The 25632-nt window shown below is 45.7% G+C and overlaps 1 protein-coding gene across 3 annotated transcripts in view; it reads right to left on the bottom strand.

The window, feature by feature from the left end:
- Positions 1-23198, bottom strand: part of LOC137439682 (cationic amino acid transporter 2) — a 77906-nt gene extending 54708 nt beyond the window's left edge. The window contains exon 1 of one of the 3 annotated variants that reach the window (XM_078769295.1): positions 23107-23198. Coding sequence is in view for 1 of the 3 variants with exons in the window: in XM_078769292.1 (XP_078625418.1) it covers positions 22201-22211 (11 nt within the window). In the remaining 2 variants the exon portion in view is untranslated. Of the gene's footprint in view, positions 1-22200; positions 22311-22938; positions 23043-23106 lie in introns of those variants that run through there. The other 2 variants (XM_078769293.1, XM_078769292.1) reach the window with 2 other exon arrangements.
- Between the last annotated feature and the right edge of the window lie 2434 nt (positions 23199-25632).

The raw sequence follows: 25632 nt of genomic DNA, 5'->3' as shown, positions 1-25632 counted from the left end.
ATAACAAATGAAGGTAATGGTGGGAAAACATCAACAGAAACGGTAGAGGGGCACGAAGGGACACCTAAAGGCAGACTTAGTTGATTTAATTTTTCATGGGGTCAAAACCAAATGGTCACGAATGCTCGTCCTTTTGACATATTTTTTTCCAGCAAAATACAGAGATTAGCATTCGCCATTATGAGCTCCAAAGTTTGAAAAATGCAAGCCAAGACACATATAATAATATACGCTTGATTTGGCAAAGAACTGACCATCAAGTTAATTCCTCGAGCAGGATCAACCATTTTCATCATGATGATTATAGATGAAGACGGTTCGAACAATGCAAACGGGTTTCAACAGGTCGCAGTGAAGACTTCACTGTAATAAGCACCCTATTCTCCTAAAAATGTTGCCAAACTTCCCTCGTCTCTCAAAACATTTCTCTCAACCTCGGGTTAGCACGACGACAATTCAAGATGGTTAGGATTTGTGCTCAATTGTGTGAAACACTGGTATAATTTTACAAAATTGCTCTGATCCGGTTTGGAATGTCGGTTTGACTTTTTGGCATTTCTTTCTGGGCACATGATCGAAGATCTCAGGCTCAAAGCTTTATGCATGGTGTCGATGTGCTCCTTTGTCTACATGGTGAGTTTAAAATGTCACAATTCGTGCAAAATTGCAAAGCCGTCTCCCAGTATTGTTATCCTGCAGGAAATATCGGACAGCACGATCACCCTATTGTCGGGATGGCCCAGAATCAAAATGGCCATTTAAACTGTATTAATATGAAAATAGTACATCTTGTGACTTCTGTTAAGGTGGTGTTTTATTTTTATATATTGTTGCGTGTCTAGCCTGCAGTGAACACCACAGGGTGACGGATGGCCGACCGAGCTTTACCTCCGAAGTGTATACCCAAACTATGGCGGTAGTGACACGCACGGGGGTAGTGGAGGGTGACAAGGCTTACCTGAATGGGCAGACGCGACGAGGGTTTTCCGAACCACAAACAAATAAACGTATAAGACACAGGAATTGAAAGTCAACAAATAAAGGTTTAATGAAAATAATGCAATACAATAAAAAGGTAACACTAAATTCCTAAATTGAGGTGCCCCCATATGGACTCATATACAACACAAGGGGATGATTAAATAACAAAAGCAAAAATGTAGAGTGTTGCGTTTGCCTGGTACTCCGCCTGGCATTCTTGGCCATCTGGGGCCTCACAGGTCCCACGTCACTGCGCGGGTAAACATGCCTTGGCGTGAAGTGGCGTTCCCCACCAGCCGCCGACATGAAGCTAACAGGCCCAAGCTCCTTCCTCGTTCTTCCTGCTAGGCTGCACCGAGCCCCGATGTTCCTTTCAGCTGCTCACGGCACCAAGCACAGCCGTCACGAAGCCAGCACCAAGGAGAGAGAGAAGAGAAGGATGCATCCGCCCTTCCCGCAGCCCAGAACAGAGGGAGAGAAAATGTGACTGCTCGCAGTGAAGGCCAGCATGGAGAGAGCACAAACTGCGACCGCCTGTGACCAGCCAGGGACAGAAAGAGAGAAAATGCGAGTGCTCGCAGTAAAGGCCAGCACGGAGAGAGCACAAACTGCGACCGCCTGTGACCAGCAGAAAGAGACAGGATGACAATACAGAAGATGACAAGATGAAAGAGACAAGATGACAAGATGACAAGACAAGAAAGAGACAAGACAGAAAGACAAGATGGCGGTCGCTTCGCCTTTTTGCTCCCGTGCTCGAATGTTCTCCGTGACGTCACCGCGCTCCAATCACCGAGCGCCGTCACATGAGTCTATGGCCATGACCAATCGTTCCTCTTGGGGCAGGGCCTCACGGCTTTTCTCGATGCCCATCGAGAACATTCAAGCTAGGTGGTGTAAGTCGAATGTCCGGATCTGGTCGGCGATTGCGTTATTTAATTGTAGGCGCTGATCGCATGGCTGGTGGTATAAATGCTTTGTAAGAACGAAGGGAAAAAATAGAGGTGACTCCCTAACTAATTAGCATAACCCCACCCCTCACATGGAGACAAATATACACTTACGCGACATCTGGGCCTGACTTAATTACAGGAAGGTTTCTTCATATTCGCGACAGTCGGAGCATACGACTCCATACAATTCCACATAGACTAGGGTATTTCATTACCTACCCCCACAAACGTAACACCATATATCTATATTATATTAGCCGGAGGTGATTCTGTCTGTCTGGCTGTCTGTCTGCCCAGGGGTGTAGCTTACTCCGTTTAGAGAGTAGCTCCACCCATTCTGGGAGAGGCTTCGTAAACAAATATCCACCATTTTATTAACTCGCATAGCTTTGAGGCCTGTTTAGTTAGGCCCGTGGGGGGTCTTGCTCTCTCTCTGTTTTATTTCAACTATAATGCAATATCTCATTTCATTTTTCACAGTCGCTAACATAGTTTTAGACTCGGTGGAAAAAAAAACGGGAAGAAAACTCCAAGAAAGTTTCCGTTAATAGAACGAAATGAATCCTCAAAGGCCTGTAACACGCCTTTATCTCCAATCTAACTCACCATGTGATTTCATTTGTATCGATGGTTTTAGACTTGGTGTCAGCAATAATTGAGAACATTCATGCACACACGGGAAAATGTGGAGATATATTTTTAAAAATCGTGCCACGATGTATCATAGACGGCAACATGAATCTTCACCAAAATTGAATCAATTCTTTCTTGTCACACACCCAACCTTTCCACCAAATTTCGTTAAAATCCGTCCATAACTTTTTGAGATATCCTGCGATGTATCGTTTTTGGCCATATCTCCCAATGGTGAAGAATCAATTTAGAAATTAAATAATTCCCATATCCGAATGCATATTCAGATCTTCACCAAAATTGAATCGAATCGTCGTTGTCAGAAACCCAACCGGTCCACCAACATGACACAGATGGCAACATGTCGACATACAGACTTGGCATTTAATATGGAATATATATATTTTTTCTTGACTTGGGTTTACTTTCTTAACTCAGTATATCAATCTGGTGAGTTTCTTTCACACTTTGGCGATTTATTTGTTAAAAGAACCATGTCACTGATTGTCTGTTGCAGCAAGAAGTCAACAACAGGATTATATCACAGGTGGCGTGGCAAAATGTATGGACAGGTGCATTTGATGATTGGCTTCATAGTCGGGTATACAAGGGTTGTTGCGTTCTGTATCAGTGGAAAACAACTGCTGCACATCTCCAAAAGTTATTGCCGCTTCCTCTGGAGATGGTCCGTCAACACGACAATGCCGTTTGTCATGGAGTGGTGGCTTTACGAAATTACGGCATGAAACAGCGTGCTATTGCTCGGCAGTATGGCATCACTCAAGGTCAGGTGTCAAAGATCCTGAAACGAAATGCTCAGAGGGGTGTCCCTACTCCAATACCGAGGCCAGGACGTCCCCGCAGAACCACAAGGAGGGATGATCGCCAGCTGCACCGGTTAGTCCGCAATGGCCGTACCAAGTCAGCTAATCGGCTTAGGGCTGAGTGGCAGCAACTGACAAATGTGCCTGTATCCAGAAGGCAAGTCAACCAACGACTGGTTCGAGCAGGCTATCGTGCCAGGCGTCCCCTGAGAAAGCCACGCCTGACCAGACAACACCACCAGCACTGATTGCAGTGGGCCAGAGAGCACCGTCAATGGCAGCCAGGACACTGGAATCACGTGATCTTCAGTGACGAGTCTAGATTTCTGGTCTATCGTCAAGATGGCCGCGTCCGAGTGCGCAGACAAGTGCATGAAGCCTACAACAATGATTGTATAGTGCCAAGAGTCCAAGCTGGAGGTGGTGGGGTGACCGTTTGGGCTGCTTTTCATACAGGGGGCAAAACTGACCTGGTTGTTCTGAATGGAATCCTGAACCAGTTCAAGTACAGGGCCATTCTGGAAGAAACATTGCTTCCATTTAGTCGTGCAGCCTTTCGAGGAAACGTCGTCTTCCAAGATGACAATGCACGGCCTCATCGTGCTCGAATGATCCAACACTTTCTTGCTGACCGTGGTGTAGAGCATATGGAGTGGCCTGCCATGTCCCCGGATATGAATCCGATAGAGAACTTGTGGGCAGAATTAACGCGTCAAATCGATCACTTGGACCAGCAGCCGACCTCTGCGCGAATTGCAGCAGGCTATTGTCACTGCATGGCAAGCGATTCCTGTCCAAACCGTGGCAAATCTCGTGAACAGCATGCCTCAACATGTACATGCTCTTCTGAATACTTGTGGGGGTTACACGAAGGACTGAACTGTAATTTTACTCTCCGTAATCCCAGTCGTAATTTAACTTTTGTTTTTGTTAAAAAATTTTTTGGCTAATGTGCAAAATAAAGAGATACTTCTGGAAAACGTACAGAAGTTTAACAGTACTGTCCATGAATTGAGTTCGATATCAGTTTACATCACTTTCAAGGATCAATTTATTTGTTTCGAAATGTCAAATGTGGTTTTTGTTTTTTTTAAAGGTCACGTTAACAAAATCTAGAATAATTTCAACATAATTCCAATGAACTTTTGGTTCCAAGACATCTTGAAAAGTAAGTTCAACCCCACAAAAAAAATATTCCATATTAAATGCCAAGTCTGTATATTAAAAATTCGCTTTTTCTTTTCCATTAAGATATATTACTTTTCCGTTTGATGACAGTCGTCACAAAAACGTCAACAATGATGCCGACATATATTTCTTCATTCCTATTTCATTCAACATTATTATCCAGAAGTCAAGGATCACGTGTTCATTTCACGTGTGCAAAAACAAACTCCATTCCACGTGTGCATGGACGTGTCATTCACATAAGTAAAATAAATAAACAGACGGGAAATTGCTGAGAGATATTTCGTTCGGAGCGATTATACACCGCCCAAAGGAACATTTTCACCGAAAAACCGAGTAAATTCACCGAGCGAATGTCATCGAATTTCACGGAAATTCAGGAAATTACCGAGAGATATTTCTTCGTTTTTATTTTATTAGTTATGTGCACGTACACTATAAACATGTATAATTGTATATACATGTCAGAGGTGGGATATGTACATGTGGGACATGTGGGATGTGTGTGGGTGTACATGTGTGTGTGTATATATATGTGGGTGTACGTGTGTGTGTGTATATATGTGGGTGTGTGTGTGTGTGTATACATATGTGTGTGTATGTGTATATGTGTGCATGTGTGTGTGCATGTGTGTGTACGTGTGTGTGTACGTGTGTGTGTACGTGTGTATATGTGTGTGTGTCTGTATCTGTATGTGTGTGTGTGTGTGTGTGTGTGTGTGTGTGTGTGTGTGTGTGTGTGTGTGTGTGTGTGTATTGTTACGGATTCGTCACTTCCGTCATTGTGGTTTTCATCCACTGTAAGCATTTTTGGTTCCATTAACTATTATTGTTATCGTTTAAGTGAAATGGAGACAACTGTTTGCAAAAGGTGAAAAATTAGTGTTTTAAAAGAAACCGGAAACCGGATGGAGAGAAAACCGGAAGAAGAGGAGGAAAAAAAAAGCGGAGCAAGAGAGGTCGGAAAAGAAAGCCGAGCTGATTTGAGGTCTCGAAGAGACGCTGGCGAACGGGGTTCACGAGCGAACTTTGGGTTTCCTGGGAAAGGGATTCCTGTGACAGAGTGGTTATCGCTGTGACAGATAAACCTGCGTGACAGGTTTTCGCGGTTGATTCCAAAGAGAATCGTTGTTGGAGTGCAGGTACGCCTCCAGTACGGGCCCGTCGGCCATTTTGCCTCGCTGCCGCCATTTCGCATCGCTCCAGCCTTTTCACCGCGCACCAGCCAGTTCACCGCACCCAGCCTTCAGCCTGGTTTGCGTGTGTAACATGGATTTCGATTGGGAATTTGTGGTTCTCCGTTTGGGAGCCGTTGAACGTTCATGCCCGAAGGTGTGATTTCCCAGTCGCCCTTTGAGGGCACCTTTGCGCCTCTTTGGCAGCGTTGACTGTCAGCCGAACTGGATTCTGGTCTCGATACGACATCGTTCTTGCGATCACCGGAGCGTGGATCGACTTTGGCTTGGTGCTGGGACAGAGACTTTGGGAATGTTCTTTTTGCTCACTTGGAGCACAGTGAGTTATATTGTAAGAAACTGATGGTACCATCATAGGAATGATATAATATTTGTTGTACAATTGATTAATATTGTTCTTGTGCTGTTATTCTTGTGTGACCTTAATACAATACTTGTTTTTTGGTAACAATTGGTGTGGTTTCACCATTGGTCATTGACACACAGAATAACACATCTTTCTGCCGTGACTCCTTTCGGGGCTGGGGGGTACACCGTGACCGGGGTTTGGGGAGAAGCATGTAACAGAAATTGGGGGCCCATCCAGGATAGAATTCCCTAACATTCCCAAAAATTCCCAAATTTGGAATTTTCTAACATTCCCAAATTTTTCAAAAAATTGGAATTTTTTTTGTGTGAAGGTTAACAGGTGCTAACTGATAGTCACCATGGTGTTTGAAGCAGAAAAGTTTGCGGCATCCCCTAATGAGGCACAGTTCCAGGCGTTAAAAAGATCGGAACTCATGATATTGGCCAAATATTTTAACTTGGAGGTCCGAGATAGTATGAAGAAAGCAGAGATTCAGACATTGGTAGTAGAGTCTCTAGTGGGACAAGGAACATGGGAAGAGGTAGCCTTGGATTGGTTACCAGAGGAAAAAGGAAATGTGGAGCTCGGGAAAATGGAGATGCAACTGAAGAGCCAGGAAAGGTTAAAGGAGTTGGAATGGAAAGCCGAGGAGAGAAGAGCCGAGGAAAGAGCAGAGGAAAGGAGAGCTGAAAAGGAAAGAGCAGAACAGGAACGAGAACTCGAAGAAAGAAGAGCAGAGGAAAGGAGAGCCGAAAGGGAGTTAAAGGAACGGGACATGGATTATCAGAAGGAACTTAAACTCAAGGAGCTGGAATTACTGGGGGAACGGAGAGAAGTAGTATCCATGCCGGCTAGTTCGACAACCAGTCAGAACTCTTGGGATGTTGGTAGGCATGTGAGGCTGGATCCACCCTTCAATGAAAAGGAGGTAGCCAAGTTTATTTTACACTTTGAGAAGGTAGCTCAAATGTTAAAATGGCTTGTGGGTCCTGGACTATGTTAGTACAAAGTGTTCTGATGGGTAAAGCTCAAGATATCTATTCGGCTTTACCGATTGACCAATGTGCAGATTATGAGATAGTGAAGAAAGCCATTCTCAAAACCTATGAATTGGTCCCTGAAGCTTACCGACAAAAATTCAGGAATGCCAGGAAGAGGGAGAGTGAGACCCATGTGGAGTTTGCCAGAATGAAGGAAACTATGTTTGATAGGTGGTGTCACTCTAAGGAGATTGGGAAAGACTTCAACCTTTTACGACAATTGATATTGGTGGAGGAATTCAAACAGTGTGTCCACATGGACATTAAAGTGCATCTGGATGAAAAAAAGGTCCCGGAGTTGGAGGCAGCAACAGTGGCAGATGACTATGCCTTGACACACAGGATGCGGTTCCACAAACCTAACTTCCCACCTAGAGTTAGCCAGGGGAGTTATGGTAAATCAGGTTCGGAGAACAAATATTCATGGAGGCGGCCTAGAGAGGACTATGGGGACAAATCTGATACCGCAACTTTTAGGGATCAGAAGACTGAAGTTCCAAGATATACCTATCTTCCGGGGGGCCCAAGGCAGACCACGAGTTTTTCCTCCGGGCCTACTTGTGCTTTTTGCAAGAAACCTGGGCATTTGATGTCCCAATGTTACGCCCTGAAAAGGAAAAATCAGGAGCGGAGTCAGGCTAATGTAACTCCGAATGCGTTGGCCAATGCGAGAAATCGTCCTTGGAGGACAGTGCCTTGTGAACGTTCCCGTGCCAAAGTTACGGCATCACAGAACGACCTTGTCCAATAGGATTACAAACCTTTTATTTCCGAGGGGTTTGTGTCACTGGATGGGGACTTAACGAACCAGAGACCTGTTAGGGTATTGAGGGACACAGGAGCACATCAATCTTTGATGCTTGAGGGCATTCTGCCATTGTCAGAGAAGACGGCAACTGGTGTTCGTGTTCTTTTACAGGGGGTTGGTGGCTATGTTAAAGCTCCTCTTCATGTCATCCATTTAGAGTCTGAATTGGTGTCAGGACCGGCGCTGTGGGGTTACAAGCCACTCTTCCTGTAGAGGAAATCTCTTTTATTATCGGGAATGATTTGGCCAGTGGTCGAGTTTCTGGTAATCCGATGCTGAATGAAAAGTCCAGTATGGAAAATAACAGCACAGTTAGAGCAGGAGATTCTGGGTATCTTTCCATCCTGTGCAGTGACTCGTGCTATGGGTAGGAAGCGCTCTGAAGAGAAGGAAGGCGATGTGTATTTGGGTTCCTTAGAGGTATTGGAGGAAAATTCTGGAAGAGGTAATAGGAAAGGGAGTGACATCAAGGAACTTAAGGAAAAGGTGGCATCTGGATCAACAGAAGAAATGGAGTGTCCGTCGGAGACATCTGGGAACGAGGCTGAACAAACGGCGCTGGACCAAAAGAGACTTGTTGAAGAACAACACGGAGATTCGGAGCTCCGGAGTTTAATTGGTAAAGCCGTTACAGAGGAAGACGCTATGAAGATACCTGTTGGTTACTTCATGAAAGGGGAAATACTCATGAGAAAATGGAGACCACCAGAGGTGCCAGCAAACGATGAGTGGAAAGTTGATTACCAAATTGTGGTGCCACCGCCGTACCGGAAGGAGATATTGAGTTTGGCATATGAGACCTTTGGCCGGGCACCTTGGAGTGAACAAGACATGTGACAGAATATTGGTACATTTTTTCTGGCCAGGATTGCGACGTGATGTGGCGGAGTTCTGTAAATCTTGCCACACTTGCCAGCTGGTGGGAAAACCTAATCAGAAAGTCCCATCCGCACCTTTAAAACCAATTCCATCTTCTGAAGAGCCATTCAGCCGAGTCATTATTGACTGTGTAGGCCCTTTACCTAAAACTAAGGCTGGACATCAGTATTTGCTGACCATCATGTGCGCTTCCACAAGGTTCCCAGAGGCAGTGCCTCTTAGAAAAATTACTGCGGCAGTTATTGCGAAGGCCTTGATTTAATTTTTCACTTTGTTTGGCCTACCTAAGGTCATCCAGTCTGATCAGGGTTCCAATTTCATGTCAACGCTTTTTCAGCAAGTGGTACACCTGTTGGGAGTGGAGCAAGTAAGATCAAGTACTTACCATCCCGAGAGCCAAGGGGCCTTGGAAAGGTTTCACCAGACATTGAAGAATATGATCAGAACGTATTGTTTTGAATGTGACAAGGATTGGGATGAAGGAATACCCTTATTGTTGTTTGCTACGAGGGAATCCGTTCAGGAGTCATTGGGATTCAGTCCTTTTGAACTTGTGTTTGGACATGCAGTTCGAGGACCATTGAAACTGGTGAAAGAACAGTGGCTACAGGAGGAGTCGCAGTCAACAGTGGTAGAGTATGTGTCAACGGTTAGGCACAGATTGGCAAAGGCTTGTGAAGTTGCGAGAAGTAACTTGAAAGTGACACAGGATAAAATGAAAGTGAGACATGGACAAGAAATCTCAGATAAGAAATTTCAGTCCTGAGGACTGGGTGTTAGTGTTGCTTCCTGTTCCAGGTCAGCCACTACAGGCTAGGTATTTTGGTCCCTATGCAATTGAAAGGAGGGTTAATGAAACAGATTACGTGGTGACAACTCCTGACCGACGGAAAAAGCGGAAGCTGTGTCATGTCAACCGACTGAAGAAATATTATGAGAGGAAGCCTGTGGAAAAAATGGTTCCCGTCTCACCTGTCATGCCTGTAGTCGGGGTGCAAGAGAATCCAGAGGTTGAGGCCGGTGTGAAGTTTGATAACCTTGATGACCAGGCTTGTCCCAGATTGACGAACACGGAAGTGTTGAGCAATTTAGATGAGAAACTAAGTCATTTGACGAGGGAACAAGGACAACTATCCAGCCAAATTTTTGAGTTTGCACATTTGTTCACATATGTACCTGGTCGTACTGACTTGGTATATCATGATATTGAGGTGGGGGAAGCCACTCCTGTAAAGCAACACCCCTATCGGATGAACCCTGTGAAGATGGAGTATCTTCGGAAAGAGGTTCAGTATATGTTGGAGAATGACATCATCGAACCAAGCAGCAGTGAATGGAGCTCACCATGTGTGTTGGTTCCAAAACCCGATGGCAGTTTTCGCTGTTGTACAGATTTAAAACGGGTTAATGCAGTAACCAAGACCGATTCATATCCCATCCCGAGGATTGATGACTGTATTGATAGAATAGGCCCAGCTAAATTTGTAACTAAATTTGACTTGCTGAAAGGATATTGGCAGATTCCTCTTACTGATAGAGCCAAGGAAATCTCGGCTTTAGTCACACCAAATGGGTTGTATCAGTACAAGGTTCTTCCCTTTGGATTGAAAAACGGGCCTGCTACATTTCAACGGCTGATTAATAAGCTCATTGCAGACCTTGAGGGGGTGGAGGCTTATCTGGATGATGTCATCATCCACACCATGACCATGGAAGATCATATTAAACAAATTCATGCATTTTTCAAGAAACTGACCGAGGCAGGGTTGACCATCAACTTATCTAAGAGAGTTTGTAAAAGCACAGGTGGTGTTCTGAGGCCATGTAGTAGGTCAGGGTCAGGTGCAACTGGTGACAGCCAAGATAGAAGTCATTGATCGCTTCCAAGTTCCAAAAGGGAAGATGGAGCTTATGAGATTCTTGGGTATGGCTGGTTGGTACCGGTGGTTCTGCAGGAATTTTTCTGATGTGGTCGCCCCTTTAATGAATTTGCTGAGGAAAGAGACCAAGTTTGTTTGGGATGACAAATGTCAGGCTGCCTTTGCCCACTTCAAAGCGATATTAATGAGCTCTCCTGTCCTAGCAGCCCTGGATTTTCAAGCACCTTTCAAGTTGGCCATTGATGCAAGTGATGTGGGGGCTGGAGCAGTTCTATTACAGGAAGATGAGGATGGAGTGGATCACCACTCCATGATCTGTTGCTTCCTGTGCTACTATTCCAAAATAGTGCTATTTTGGAATAGTAGCAGTTTGGAATAGTAGCGGGTCACCCCACAAAATAGTGCTATCCAAAATAGTGCAAAATTTCTGGAATAGTGCTACTATTCCAAAAAGTTTAACAAACATCAGGCAAATTATGCCACTGTGGAAAAAGAGAACCTTGCTCTCCTGCTAGCGCTTCAGCATTATGAGGTGTATCTGGGAACTACTACCTTTCCTATAAAAGTCTTCACTGATCACAACCCCTTAACCTTCATTCAAAAAATGAAAAATAAAAATCAGAGGTTGATGAGATGGAGTTTGGCTTTGCAGGAGTTCAACTTGGAAATTGAGCATGTTAAGGGCAGGGACAATGTCGTTGCTGATGCTGTATCCAGAGTGAACTAACTTTGAAAATGCCTGTAGGTTGTTCGGAAGTTTTGTTGCTTTATTCTGGGGAATATTAATTATTGTTGCTCAAGTGAATTGATCATTTGGGTGTGAGTTTTGCTTTTGTTTGTTAAAAGGGTTTTTGCATGAAAAGAAAGTTTTCACTATGTTCAAACTTTCTTTCTTGAGGGTGGGGAGTGTTACGGATTCGTCACTTCCGTTCGTCACTTCCGTTGTTTTGGTTCTCATCCACTGTAAACATTTTTGGTTCCATGTACTATTATTGTTATCGTTTAAGTGAAATAGAGAGAACTGTTTTCAAAAGGTAAAAAAAATTAATGTTTTAAAAGAAACCGGAAACGGGATTGAGAGAAAACCAGACGAAGAGGAAGAGGAAGAAAGAGGCGGAGCAAGTGAGGTCGAGAAGAAGCCGAGCTGCTTTGAGGTCTTGAGCAAACGCTGGTGAACGGGGGTCACGAGCGAACTTTGGGTTTCCTGGGAAAGGGATTCCTGTGACAGAGTGGTTATCGCTGTGACAGATAAACCTGCGTGACAGGTTTTGCAGTTGATTCCGAAGAGAATCGTTGGAGTGCCGTTAATCTGCGTTGCATTAATCAAATAAGATAGGCCCCTTTCAATTTCCCCAATCGCCTCACCCGCGTCTCCACAAAGTAACGGTCGAGCAGCGTTCGCTGCTCCTTGCCTTGATTCGGTTGTTGGCCCCAAACCGCCATTAAACACGCGGTCTCAAACCGAGGAGAAAGGGGCGGAACCACAAGAACCAGGTGTGGCACGTCGACTCGTCATCAGAGGTGGCGCCAGCGAGCCCTTGCCGGCCAACCAGCGCCGAGGTGAGCCGACCAGTAGGCGTGTCATCGGAGCCGGCGGCTTGATTTCTACACGGCCAATAAAAGCGGCTGCGAGGGACTGCTTCAGGAGATGAGTGAGAGGGATGAGTGCGTCAAGAGATCAAAGAGAGGAGAGCTGAGTGCGAAGGATCGTGAGGCAGAAGAGTGGGTCCGCTGACATTACGCCATTTATTCACGTTGTCAGCCCGCGTGAAACGAATACGTGCAGCTGCCGCCGGGTTTCGCCTCGAGTCCGGAGCGTGGACTGGAGCCAACCTCGACGCTGCTCACCGGCCCGGACCTTCCTGCCCTGTCACCTGCCTGGACCTTCTTCTCCTTCCAGCCATTCCTTCCTGCCAATCCCTGTTCGTGTGAGTCTGTTCATTTTGTCTGGGGTATAATATAAGACTGTTTTAAGGCTGCCCTGTGTTCTGCTTCTTCTTCTCCTTGTAAATGCCCTTCTTTCGTTTCCTCTTGTAGATAGTAAATAAACCTGTGTTCTTCCTTTACCCTTTTTGGTTCTTTGGCTTCCTCTCATCCGGTCGCTTTAGTCTTTTCCCCATTGAGTACCTGTGGCGCGATTTGGCCAACTGCTTTATAGTCGGGTTTAGTCTCTTGCTAACGGCCCGAGTCGCAGCTCGCTTCGCCCGGCGCAATCCAATCACGCTGCGGCCCGGGTGGGAGTATTTCCTCGCTTACAGCCGGTGGTAGTAATTAGGTATTAAGACAAATTGGGCTTACAACCCGACTTACCATCGACCGGAAGTGATGTCATACCCCCAGGACCGGTCCAACGGCCAGCTTAACAGGACAAGGGGATTAACCCCCCCTTGCTAACGGGAGTGCCGTCCCCCGGATCCGTAACAATATATATATATATATATATATATATATATATATACATATATATATATATATATATATATATATATATATATATAAATAAATATAAATATATATATATAAATATATATATATATATAAATATAAATATATATATATAAATATATATATATATATAAATATATCGGAGAGTACGCAAGTACTCTCTATGTAGGGATGGCATGGAAAAAAATGTTGCTCCCATCTGCTACATACAAAACTAAAGTTGGAGTACCTTCTTTAAAAACTCGCTTAGCCTACATATGAAAGCCTAACTGGTCTGTTCAGCTGATTGTCGAAGTAGGGATCACTTTTCAGTTCTCCAGACCAAGGCAAAAGCAAAATAAAATCTCCAGACCAAAAAAACGAGATCGGTCAAACCCAGGAATTAATCTTCTTGTTCATAATAATAATAATAATAATAATAATAATAATAATAATAATGTAACGGATTTGAGAATTGTGGTTGTTTTGTTGTGTAAATATCACCCTCCGTAGTGTAAAGAAAGATCAAAGGTCGTCCTTAGTTAATAGTGGGGCGGCTTAGCCCAAATATTCAAAAGAATTGTGCATTTTGTGAAACAAGCACCAAATTTGGCACAAATGTACATTAATATGTTGCGAACATTTTCAGATATTGGGCCACTTGAAATTCCGTAATTTTTTTTTTCAAATTTTTTCAAATTTCGTAATTTCAAATTTTTCGGGTGACACCGTCACAATTTCGGTCTTCGAGGCCGGCCGATAGGCAAAGTGTGACCGGAAGGGACGAGGTTCTCCTGACCACGTGGCCCTCGATCTGGGAAGCGAGAGGCGTTCCATTAGTGGACGCGCCCCTCACGCCCGACTTTTGGGCGGCCCCGGCAGGCCGTTTGTTTTGACGTTCCGTGACAGGCCCCGCACCCCCACCTCCGGGCCGACCGGAAGCTTGTGCTGAGTACACCATACCTGAACAACTCAGTGAGGCAGAACACAGCAGTGCACACCAGGGTGACCCCTTCAGTGCATAAACCAATTAACCTGTCCATTGCAGGGCATATAGAAATGAAGTTATTTTCTGCATATAATAACAATATAAGTTCAGTTCTATATAACAATTTCTGTTATCACCACTACCACTACAACTACCACTACTACAAGCTTTGTCTGGAATTTTGTGGACTAACAGACAAACAGACATACAGACAAGCTGGGATCAAAACATTACCTCCTTCCACCATTGAGTGTAGAGGTAAACATCATGGAAATTATATCATGCCCTAGATTTAATTCATGCTTACCCGTGTATTTGCTTCACTGGTTCACAAGGTCTTTTGCATACATGTAATTCAGACTCTCGTCTTCATTGCTGACCACACAATGTTCGCAACATATTAATGTACATTTGTGCCAAATTTGGTGCTTGTATCACAAAATGCACAATTCTTTTGAATATTTGGGCTAAGCCGCCCCACTATATCGGCCGGCCTCGAAGACCGAAATTGTGACGGTGTCACCCGAAAAATTTGAAATTACGAAATTTGAAAAAATTTGAAAAAAAAAATTACGGAATTTCAAGTGGCCCAATATCTGAAAATGTTCGCAACATATTAATGTACATTTGTGCCAAATTTGGTGCTTGTATCACAAAATGCACAACAGGTTTGCTATGCTGCTACACTATAAGCCATCGCACACACGTAGCCAATCCTAAGTTCCCCTCTAGTTATGTCCTTAATGAATGTCAGTATAAGGTTCTGTGATCCACTAGTTCATTACGTTGCATCAATTAAATAAGACAGGTCCCTCCGACGCCCCATGGCATCTTCAAAGTGCCAGGTCTGCCAGATTTGCTGCAATTGCCTCCATTGACCAAGAGGTAAAGCATCTTCAAAGTGCCAGGTTTGCCAGGTCTGCTGCAATTGCCTCCATTGACCACGAGGTAACCTCGGAGAAGAAAGGCGTGTCTCCACCTCGTCATAGAGGGGAGGAGTGAGCCAGCCCTTGCGGACCAACCAAGGATGAGGGGTTTGGCTTTGAGAGAGCGTGGAGAGACCCGTCGAGGAGGTTCGCGAAGGTTTGAGGGCGTGGCATATATAACCCGCGGTGGGACGCCCCTGAGAGAAGATGAGTCCTGGACAGGGGGAGACGAGAGAACAAAAGCCGTTGGAGAGCACGCGACGCAGCGGTACGCAGGAGCAGCCTGAACCAGCGGAGCTCGAACAGCAGCAACAGCTTGAACCGGCGGAGCTGGTACCACGGCGGCTCGCACGACCGCAGCTTGGGCGTTGACGGCGGCCCGACCGTGACCCAGTTCCCATGGACCCTCCTCTCCCTCCAGCTATCCAACTCCAGCAGTCGTTCCTGCCATCATCCCCCGTGTAAGTGTGCTCGTAGTCTGTCTTTTGTCTTGTCCCTGGGTTTATAAGTAAGACTGTTTAATATAAGCTAATATTGCACTGTGTCTCCTTGCTCCTTTCTGTTCAGTTATTTTCTTATCCTTTCCATTCTCCTTGGTTATTTTTGGTCTTGTGAATAGTTCGCAATAAATCATATTTGTTCTTCCTACTTCTTCTTCTTCTCTTCTTCACATTCGGTCGCTTTAGTGATTTCCAGATTGAGGGTACGTGGCGCGATTCGGCCGACGCACATAAATCGGGTCTAGTCTTTGGTAACCGGCTCACGCCGCAGTTCGCTTCGCTCGGCGTTATCCATCCATTACGCTGCGGCCGTGAGCGGGGGAGTATTTCCTCGCGTACCGGGAAGCGCTGGTATTTAGGTCATAGGACGGTTGGCCCTAATACCCTACCCAGCGCCGACCGGGCATGGCATCATACCCCCGGGACCACGTCGGTCAGTCATAAACGAGGGGATTAATCCCCCCTCGGTAAGGGGAGAGAGGCCGACGTTGGCGTCTGTAACAATAATAATCTTCTTCAGACGGCATATTTCCGAGCTGCCTCTATCAATGACAATGATTCCGCTACCATTCGACAGAGTTTTACTTCCTGCAACATCCTTTGGGATTATAATTCTCGTAGCTTGAAAGGATTCCACAAAAAGTCTGTAAAACTACATTCCTATGTAAAAGAATAGGACTGGGGTAGGCATGGCTATGACTGTCAATCAGCTTGATGGGGTGGAGCCGCTAGACACATTTGCCTCAGTGTCGGCGTTATGGGTGATAATGTTATGTGGCATCAAATAATATCAGCAGAAATATCATGTCTCGGGAAATGCTCTATTTTTCATTGTTACATTTATGAAAATAAAATAATAGTGTTATACCAGTGTTATACAGTTATATACCAGTGTTATACACCGCACACGGGACACGTGATCACGAACGCTCCAGTCATGGATTATCGGCGGCAGATTCGCTACGTCAGCGCATCACTGAGGCCTTCATTTAGACCAGTTTCATCTTTGTTTTGGCATACTGCATCGACTGTAGTGGTCAATGGTCAATTAATCGATATTTAAATATAAAGATCCTAGTTTCCCTACTCGCTCAACTCTGAACCTTGCTATGTGCATGCACAGATAAGAAAGTGTGTCACTTGTACAGTGTGTTTGACTCACGTCTTTCTGATGATTTATAGTGACTGTATTTGTCTGGCGAGAATCTACTCAACGATTACCGAGGTCTTCTGATTTCTCAGAACCAGGATTTGGATACTACAGATAGGTACTTTTATCTTCTTTTGATAACAGAGCTGAAAGATACAGTCAGGGTTACTCAAGACAATATAGGAACACATGTGCAGTGTTTGACTTTGCTGACTAAGATATCTTGGCACTTTTGCTCCAAGATTGGGTATCCTCTGAGTACCATATACCATTGTGTTATTCCACATTGTAAAAAATTACAGAAACAAGTGAATAAAAAAAATGTATGCTAATTTAAAAAGGCAATGTCGGGATGACAAACTAGTCTAAAAAAGGTCCTAAACAAGATAGGGATGATGTTGGTTTAGATAGTAGCTCACGGTATTGCCATCACATAACAATCCCTACATCACATCCGGGGGACGCCTCATTTACACTTCATCAATTATTGCTCAAGCTTCTACAAACACTCCACTGGTTACAATAGTACTTGATTACTCTTGTAGTTTAACCACATAATGAGACTCTACAAATTAGCAGCCTGAGTACAATGTTATAATATCAGTACATGATCATCAACTTCTTTCAAACTGCATGAACATCTCCAATAACAGCATTCTATAATTATCTCCATTTGTGATTGGTTACTCTAAGTTGATAAAAAGAAAAGTAGGAGAGACAACTGAAGCTGCAAGAAGTCCCTGAAATTATATAGGAGCTTCTAATACTTTTAGCTCAGCTTAACCCTAGACAATAGTCTGGAGGCAGTGATGTAGGGATTGTTATGTGATGGCAATACTGTTAGCTACTCTCCAAATGTTGTGGATATGAAAATGTTTTTTAAAATTTTTTATTGTTGTGTAATGAATTGTGGTAAAATGTCACCCTCCTTCCTGCATTTGTTGTTGTATAAAGGTCAAAGGGCGTTCCCGTAGTTAATTCCATAAAGCATACACGAAGGACACCATATATCTTTGTTGACAGTTATTTCCTTATTATGTATATTAGGGTAAGGCCTTGTCTTCCATTAACTTAATACTCCATTGCACTGAATTACATAAGATAGATCCCCTTTCAATTCCCTCAAAGCCTCCATTACCAACTGCATTCCCCTTTTTGCATCCTTTTCCGACTGAATTTGGCGGTTTGCTGCAATTGCCGCCATTGAACATGTGCTCGGGTCGGGGAAGAAAGGCGTGTCCCCACCTCGTCATAGAGGGGAGGAGTGAGTCAGCCCTACTCAACCAACCAAGAACAAGGGGTTGGACTTGGAGAGGGTGTGGAGAGAAACATCAAGGAGGTTCGCAAAGGTTCAGGGGCGTGGCATATATAACCCGCAGAAGACGCCCCCATCTCAGACGAGTCCTGGCAAATAATTATCTCCATTTGTGATTGGTTACTCTAAGTTGATAAAATGAAAAGTAGGAGAGACGACTGAAGCTGCAAGAAGTCCCTGAAATTATATAGGAGCTTCTTTATACTTTTGCAGAAATGAAATATAGGAGCTTCTAATACTTTTAGCTCAGCTTAACCCTAGACAATAGTCTGGAGACAGTGATGTAGGGATTGTTATGTGATGGCAATACTGTTAGCTACTCTCCAAACAAACATTATCCCGATCTTGTTTAGGACCTTTTTTAAACTGTCGTTTGTCATCCATGCATTGCCGTTTTAATTTAGCATAAATTTTTTTATTCACTTGTGTATATATATATATATATATTGACAAGGACCTATATCCTTTTTTAACAGGATCTAAGGCTAATTGTGGAGCTGCCACACACTGACAGATGAATACGAGGCACAATACAGGAGTTAAACGAAACAAACAGCCACTGAGCTTGGGGCAAGTGCAATCACTTTCCAGGGCACCTGTGGTAAGTGACATCACAGCAATGGCGCTGCCATTCTCACCAGACTCAGCGGGGCATTTCCTAATGAGGAGATTCCTCCTTTCCATGGTTGCCAGCCCATGGGAATTGTCCTTGCCCTTAACCTTTATAATGCTGAGCATCAAGCAAGGAAATAGCACGCACCACTTTTAAAGCCTTTGGAATGATTTGGCTGGGATTTGAACTGCCAACGTCCCAGACTCGGAGGGGAAGCTCTAACCATTACACCACCGAGTCTGGTTCTTCAGTATCTCTCGAGTCCACCATTCTGAAGTATTTTTATAACCAACAAGCCTCCACCAGTCTGCTAAAAGCATCCCCTGCTAAAGTATCATACCCGTAAGTATACAAATAGCGAAGTTGTTTTACTTCCTTCTCTCAAAGCCAGTAATGCAGAATCACTGGATTTCTGGGATCACACACAATCTGCATGTCACTTCAAGTCCACTATGCTTTAGCAGACATCACCATTTCAATTATTGTTCCTCCACAGGTAAAGATTCAAGTTACTCATACTAAACCTTGAAGAATGCTGCCAGGAAATTAACAAGCTTGACAAGTGAGCCAAGATTAGTACGTTCGAACATCTTCTAGCCTCATAATCTGCAAATGTATGAGGTGTTGGTTTTGTATCGTGCATGTGATATTTCTATCAAATACTTAAACACAAGTTCGGCTAAAAGCTGAAATTACACGACAATGTGGAAATTCATCAAATAGGCAGATCCTTTTAAAATCAGAGTGCATTATGAATACGCTGTCTAGAATAGAAGAATGATCGTTTCAAGGCCATTTTCCCCGCTATAGCGGGGGTTAGCCTTGCAGGCCCCATGACAATCATGGTTCCCTGTTTGAGACAATGTTTTTATGGCCGGATGCCCTTCCTGACGCCAACCCTTGGTCGCCTCTTACGATGCGCAGGGATACGGTGTACCTATTCTAAACCGGGGTACACACCGGGATCATTCATCCCAGCAAGCTGGTACTCAATTTGCCGACCTCAGAAGGATGACAGGCTGAGTCAATCCCCCCTGGCGTTAATTCAGCGATCGACCGGGATTCGAACCCAGGATCCTAGGATCCCAAGCCGGCACCCTAACCGCAACACCAACACCAGGTGCTGTCTGAACACCGGTAATCCCAGTAACACCCAGGTTTAAAATTATACATTATGCAGAAAAAAAACAATTCAAATGAACTTTACCTGTTACGTGTTTGTTGATTCAAACCAAAAACTATAACGACAATCGATAGAGCGCATACCTACGCCGCCAGGCGGAACATTTTACGTTTTGTATCCCACTGATGGGTCGGATATGGATCCGGACCTGAACCAAAATCTAATCAGCTTGTTCTTGTCACCGATCCAACTCATCCGCCAAGATTTGTCATAACTCGTCCACAACGTTTTGAAATATCATGCTGTATATCGTTTTTGCCCCAATCTCCCAATGATGAAGAATCACTTGAAAAATTAAAAAATTCTCGTATCCAGATCAGAATCTGAATCTTCACCAAAATTGAATCAATTTGTTCTCATCACACACACACACACACACACAACATCTCCACTAAATTTCATCCAAATCCATCCGTAACATTTTGAGATATCGTGCTCAGACAGACAAACAGACAAACTCGGTTAGGGTTAGGGTTGTTAGGGTTATGGTTAGGATTAGGGTTGTTAGGGTTAGTTAGGGTTAGAGTTGTTAGGGTTTGGGTTAGGATTAGGGTTAGAGATGTTAGGGTTAGGGTTAGGGTTAGGGAGACAGACATGGGTGAAAACAACCTCCGTTCACATTCGGTGGTGGAGGTTTAAAAAAAAAAAAAAAATCATAATGCAAACAATTATTTTTTACCTTTTCGGTCGTATGGGGGAAAAATGTGTGGATGGCTCACATTGCCAAAAAGTAGAGACAACATAGGGATTATTGCACAATGACAATTTACCACCATTATCAACACCTTTAATTCTAATAATCAGCAATGTCATGGAATCCATAATCACAATGGATATGAAATCCTTCCTTTTATCTAACAACCTCATCTCACATCACCAATTTGGTTTCAGACCAGATCACTCCATCTTGACCATGCTGCCTCTGCTCACCCAACAGTGGATGAAGGCCCTCATTGTCACACATCAGATCAGGGCCGTCTCTCTCTCTCAACATATCTCATGCTTTTGATACAGTCTGGCATCCTGCCTTGTGCTCCAAACTCTGCCTGTGGCATCCGCCATGATCTTTCTTGAGTAAACCACATTAGCCTCCAAACAGAGCCACCGACTGGGCATCCTCCATTATACAAAGGCATACAAAGGCCGACCCCACCTTTGACAGCTTTAACACCCTACTCGAGACCGAGGATCCCAAGATCCACTGCCTGCATCCATCCTTGATAAAATTGCACAAGCTCTGGCTCAATGTCCCACTCCCAGAGTGGGATGAATCAATTGTTCATCTTCAAATCATATGAATATTTGCCATTATGTAATCATTTTAATGATCAAACGTGTAGCTCGCTCCCAAATGTTGATGTCCCATCAAGATTCAAAGCAACATTTTCTCCTCCCGTCTGCTGTCATGTCATCACTAAGGTAACTTCGAAATCCCAGATTATACAAACACCCAACAATAAAGTGCTCCTTTTGTTTGCGACGATACAACCAATACGCAAGAAAGACATCGAGGGCACGAGTGAGGGGAATACCCTCCAGAAAGAAGCAAATGCCTTCAATGTACGCGTATTCAGCTCCATGAGGAAGAAATTCCTTGCGGCTAACCATCACATCCTACATGCCATCTTTATCAACCCAGACACCAACTTACAGCCTCAACTACACATATGCTGGACCTGGAGGAAAGGAGGCAAATAGCTATGGAGATAGCAGGCAACAACAACCGCATCCCCCGAAACTCACAGATGGAGACAGCAACCAACAACATGTATGGTGAGATCCTCTTCATCATCATCATACACCCTGCCCTATGCGGAGATTTGGTGCTGCCGAAGCAGGTTGCCAGGCTACAATGATGGTCGGGTCGCCACTCCGACTCAGGAAGTCAGGGCGGTGCTTTGCAATTTGTTCAGGGTTCCTGCGATAGCTCACCTACTCTTCACAAAAGGACACCGTGGTATCTTTAATAATGCTCAGCAACTGTTGTTGTTTCGTACGCAGCTTGTGGCTGCTGGTTGCATCATTTCTGGAAGCTCAGCTGTGCCGCTGATGCAGTGCCCCTGTCAAGCTGGTACTTATTTTGCCAACCTCAGAAGGACGAGTCAACCCACCTCGTGTTATTTCAACAGCTCAACAGGGACTTGAACTCAAGACCCTGAGACTTTAAGCCAGCCACCTTAACCGTTAAGCCGACACGAGGCTTGTCCACCAAGTCAATGCAGGTAGACGGGCCATCCAGTTTAACGTCCATCCGAGAGACAGCACACACACACCGATGAATCACCCTGCCTGTGAAACGCCAGGATGTCAGTTTATAGCTGAGTCGGGATTCGAGCCCAGGCTAGACAGTTTAAAGGCAAATGTGGGTACCTGTCAGCCATCCTGCCAGGTGCCAGACCATCTTGGTGCGCAAAATCACCACCGACATGAGCCAGTTCGGTAGGGTAAAAGGTCGTACCTGCTGTGCTTTCTGGAACAGGACTGTCATAACATCAAGAACACATGGTGGGTTAATATTTAAGGGTGACCGACACATATTTTGATATTTAAGTGGTGTTTGATATTTAAGGATTTGCTTTATAGTATATAAATATAATGTGTGAGGGAAATAGCGTTACGTCACAAAACTTCATGGGTGAGGGATGTACCCCAAGTACCACCACCCCAGACTCCGAGAATGAATGCAAGCTACCTTCTCTCGCCATCCAGTAAATATCACATAACTCCGGCTCTTACACCGCACAAAGAACCCGATACATTGAGAGAGCATGATGTAACGCAGGCTTGATGGGCCAAATGGCCTCATCACTGCATCTCGTGTGTCTCTCCTCGGCAAAATTGTCATTGAACTCCGTTAATATTTAAAAACAGAGCAAAGAATTCCACACACGACGCGAATCCAATGAACCTGAAATACGACTCAACATGTCATTTCGCCACGATCTACTTAAGTTACAGTTACAGTGCGAGCGAAACGAGCGGCAACCAACCATGTGGCGATCCGCGATCCAACACGACCGACTACACGAGCCGGATACCTGAGGAAAACCGAACGATTGCCAAACGGAATGAAGCACAAATATACCTGGTTAGTTAATGTCACGGTACCTAGTTAATGTAGTGATACCAACTTCCTGACGAATGGTGTATTCAGGAATACCGCGCAACACGACACCACTCTTACATCATACAACTCATTCGAACGATTGATTCATTCATTCATCGATTGATTCATTCATTGATTGATTCATTCATTCATTCATTCATTCCCCTTACCTCTCCAGTTAACGTGCTTTTTGGAATGCTGAAAATTCGAAATTCGAATGGCGTGGCGGTCTAAATAGGAAAAGGTGACGTGGGAAGGGCGGGGCGGGGCCTCGCGGTTTATCTTGTTCCCTCGTTTTTTTTTTACCTAATCATAACTCATAAGGGAGGTAAGAGGGCGGGCCGGTTTATCCGTGGAGGAGAGCCAGAACAGAGCGATCACCTCTGATCTCCAAACTGCCTGGATAGGAGGGAAAGTTCATTAATTGCAGCCAACATCGGTCACATGGTGTGGCAGCCATATTGTATTGAAGGGAAATAGTAAATGATTATATATATTAGTAGGGGTGCCAAAGTGCAAAAATGTGCCTATTTAAGGTTTTAGGTGGTCAAACATGTTGTACTTTTTTCTTATGTGTTTTTGGTAGGTATGTGGCGGGCACAAGGGGCAATAATTCCGCGCACCAGTGGGTGGCGCGAGCGTCCAGGCCGGGAACGAAAACGCATGCCCCGCCTTTCGACCGATCGGTCACGCCCGGGGGCAAGGCGTGGCCTCGGGACATATATGCGGGCTCTAAGCTCGAGCCCGCCCAGTGCTGAAGTGTGAGCTCTTAATAAAGCCTTTGTTTGTACCAACGCGTTGTGGCCTACCTCTCTGGCAATCGAGTCGTGTGTGCACAGCACCACACTGGTGACCCCGATTGGTTCAGCCGTTGCTGACCCCCGAACGCGCCATGGCTACCAACGCCGTCGCCGTCAAACTCCCCGAGTTTTGGGAAGCGCAAGCCGACGTTTGGTTTGTGCAGGCCGAAGCTCAATTTCAGCTCCGAGGCATCACGGCGGACGAGACCCGGTACGACCACGTGGTCGCCGCCCTCGGGCCCGGCACTGCTGCCCGAGTCGTGTCCATCCTTCGGCGCCCGCCGGGTGACCACAAGTACGAGGCGCTCAAACGTCTCCTCCTCGCCACGTTCGGGCTCACAGAGGTCGAACGTGCCGACCGCCTCATGGACCTTCCCGCCCTCGGCGACACACGACCATCCGTCCGAATGGATTTCGTGCTGTCCCTGCTTGGAGACCAGCGCCCGGATTTCTTATTCCGAGCACTTTTCCTACGCCAGCTACCTGCACAGGTGCGCCTCGCGCTGGCCGGTTCCAAACTAACGAAACCCCGCGCCCTGGCTGGAGAGGCCGACAAGTATTTCGCGGCCTGCGACACGCGGTCGGTGTACGGTGCTGCCGTAGTGGCTCCCGGTGCGGAGGCTCCAGCACCCCCTGCTTCCCTCGTGGCCGCTGCTACGCCCCGCCCACTGCCGCCGCCGCCGCCACCACCGCCGCCGCCGACACGGCCGCCGCGGGGGCCACCGGTACAAACCTGGTGCTACTACCATGCCAGATTCGGCCGCAAGGCTAAAACGTGCCGCCCGCTGTGTTCTTTTGACAGGTCGGGAAACGACCGGCGCTCACTTGCGGCCATGAGCGTCGGCCATTCCAGCAGCCTCCTGTTCATCACGGACACCTTGTCCGGGCACCGTTTTCTTTGCGACACAGGAGCGCAGGTAAGCGTCCTCCCTGCCTCCACGTCCGACAAGCAAGCCGCGGGCCAGGGCCCCGCTTTGATTGCCGCCAACAGTACACCCATCCGCACATTCGGGAAGCGTTGCCTCTCACTGCGGTTCGGAGGGCAGCGCTTTCAATGGTCGTTCGTGACCGCCAGCGTGCCAATGGCCCTGCTGGGCGCGGACTTCCTATGTGCGCATGGGCTGTTGGTCGACGTTAAGCGCAGACGTCTCGTCCAGGCCGAAACCTTCAGCTCGCTCGCTTGTTCGCTGAGCGGCTCACTGAGCTCATCCTACATGCCATCTTTATCGACCCAGACACCAACTTACAGCCTCAACTACACATATGCTGGACCTGGAGGAAAGGAGGCAAATAGCTATGGAGATAGCAGGCAACAACAACCGCATCCCCCGAAACTCACAGATGGAGACAGCAACCAACAACATGTATGGTGAGATCCTCTTCATCATCATCATACACCCTGCCCTATGCGGAGATTTGGTGCTGCCGAAGCAGGTTGCCAGGCTACAATGATGGTCGGGTCGCCACTCCGACTCAGGAAGTCAGGGCGGTGCTTTGCAATTTGTTCAGGGTTCCTGCGATAGCTCACCTACTCTTCACAAAAGGACACCGTGGTATCTTTAATAATGCTCAGCAACTGTTGTTGTTTCGTACGCAGCTTGTGGCTGCTGGTTGCATCATTTCTGGAAGCTCAGCTGTGCCGCTGATGCAGTGCCCCTGTCAAGCTGGTACTTATTTTGCCAACCTCAGAAGGACGAGTCAACCCACCTCGTGTTATTTCAACAGCTCAACAGGGACTTGAACTCAAGACCCTGAGACTTTAAGCCAGCCACCTTAACCGTTAAGCCGACACGAGGCTTGTCCACCAAGTCAATGCAGGTAGACGGGCCATCCAGTTTAACGTCCATCCGAGAGACAGCACACACACACCGATGAATCACCCTGCCTGTGAAACGC

Source organism: Myxine glutinosa, unplaced genomic scaffold (genome assembly GCF_964187855.1).
Source record: "Myxine glutinosa unplaced genomic scaffold, kmMyxGlut1.1 SCAFFOLD_2003, whole genome shotgun sequence".
In the NCBI taxonomy this organism is placed as follows: Eukaryota; Metazoa; Chordata; class Myxini; order Myxiniformes; family Myxinidae; genus Myxine; species Myxine glutinosa.
The sequence above is the reverse complement of the archived record's forward strand: the minus strand, read 5'-3'. Positions and strand labels throughout refer to the sequence as shown.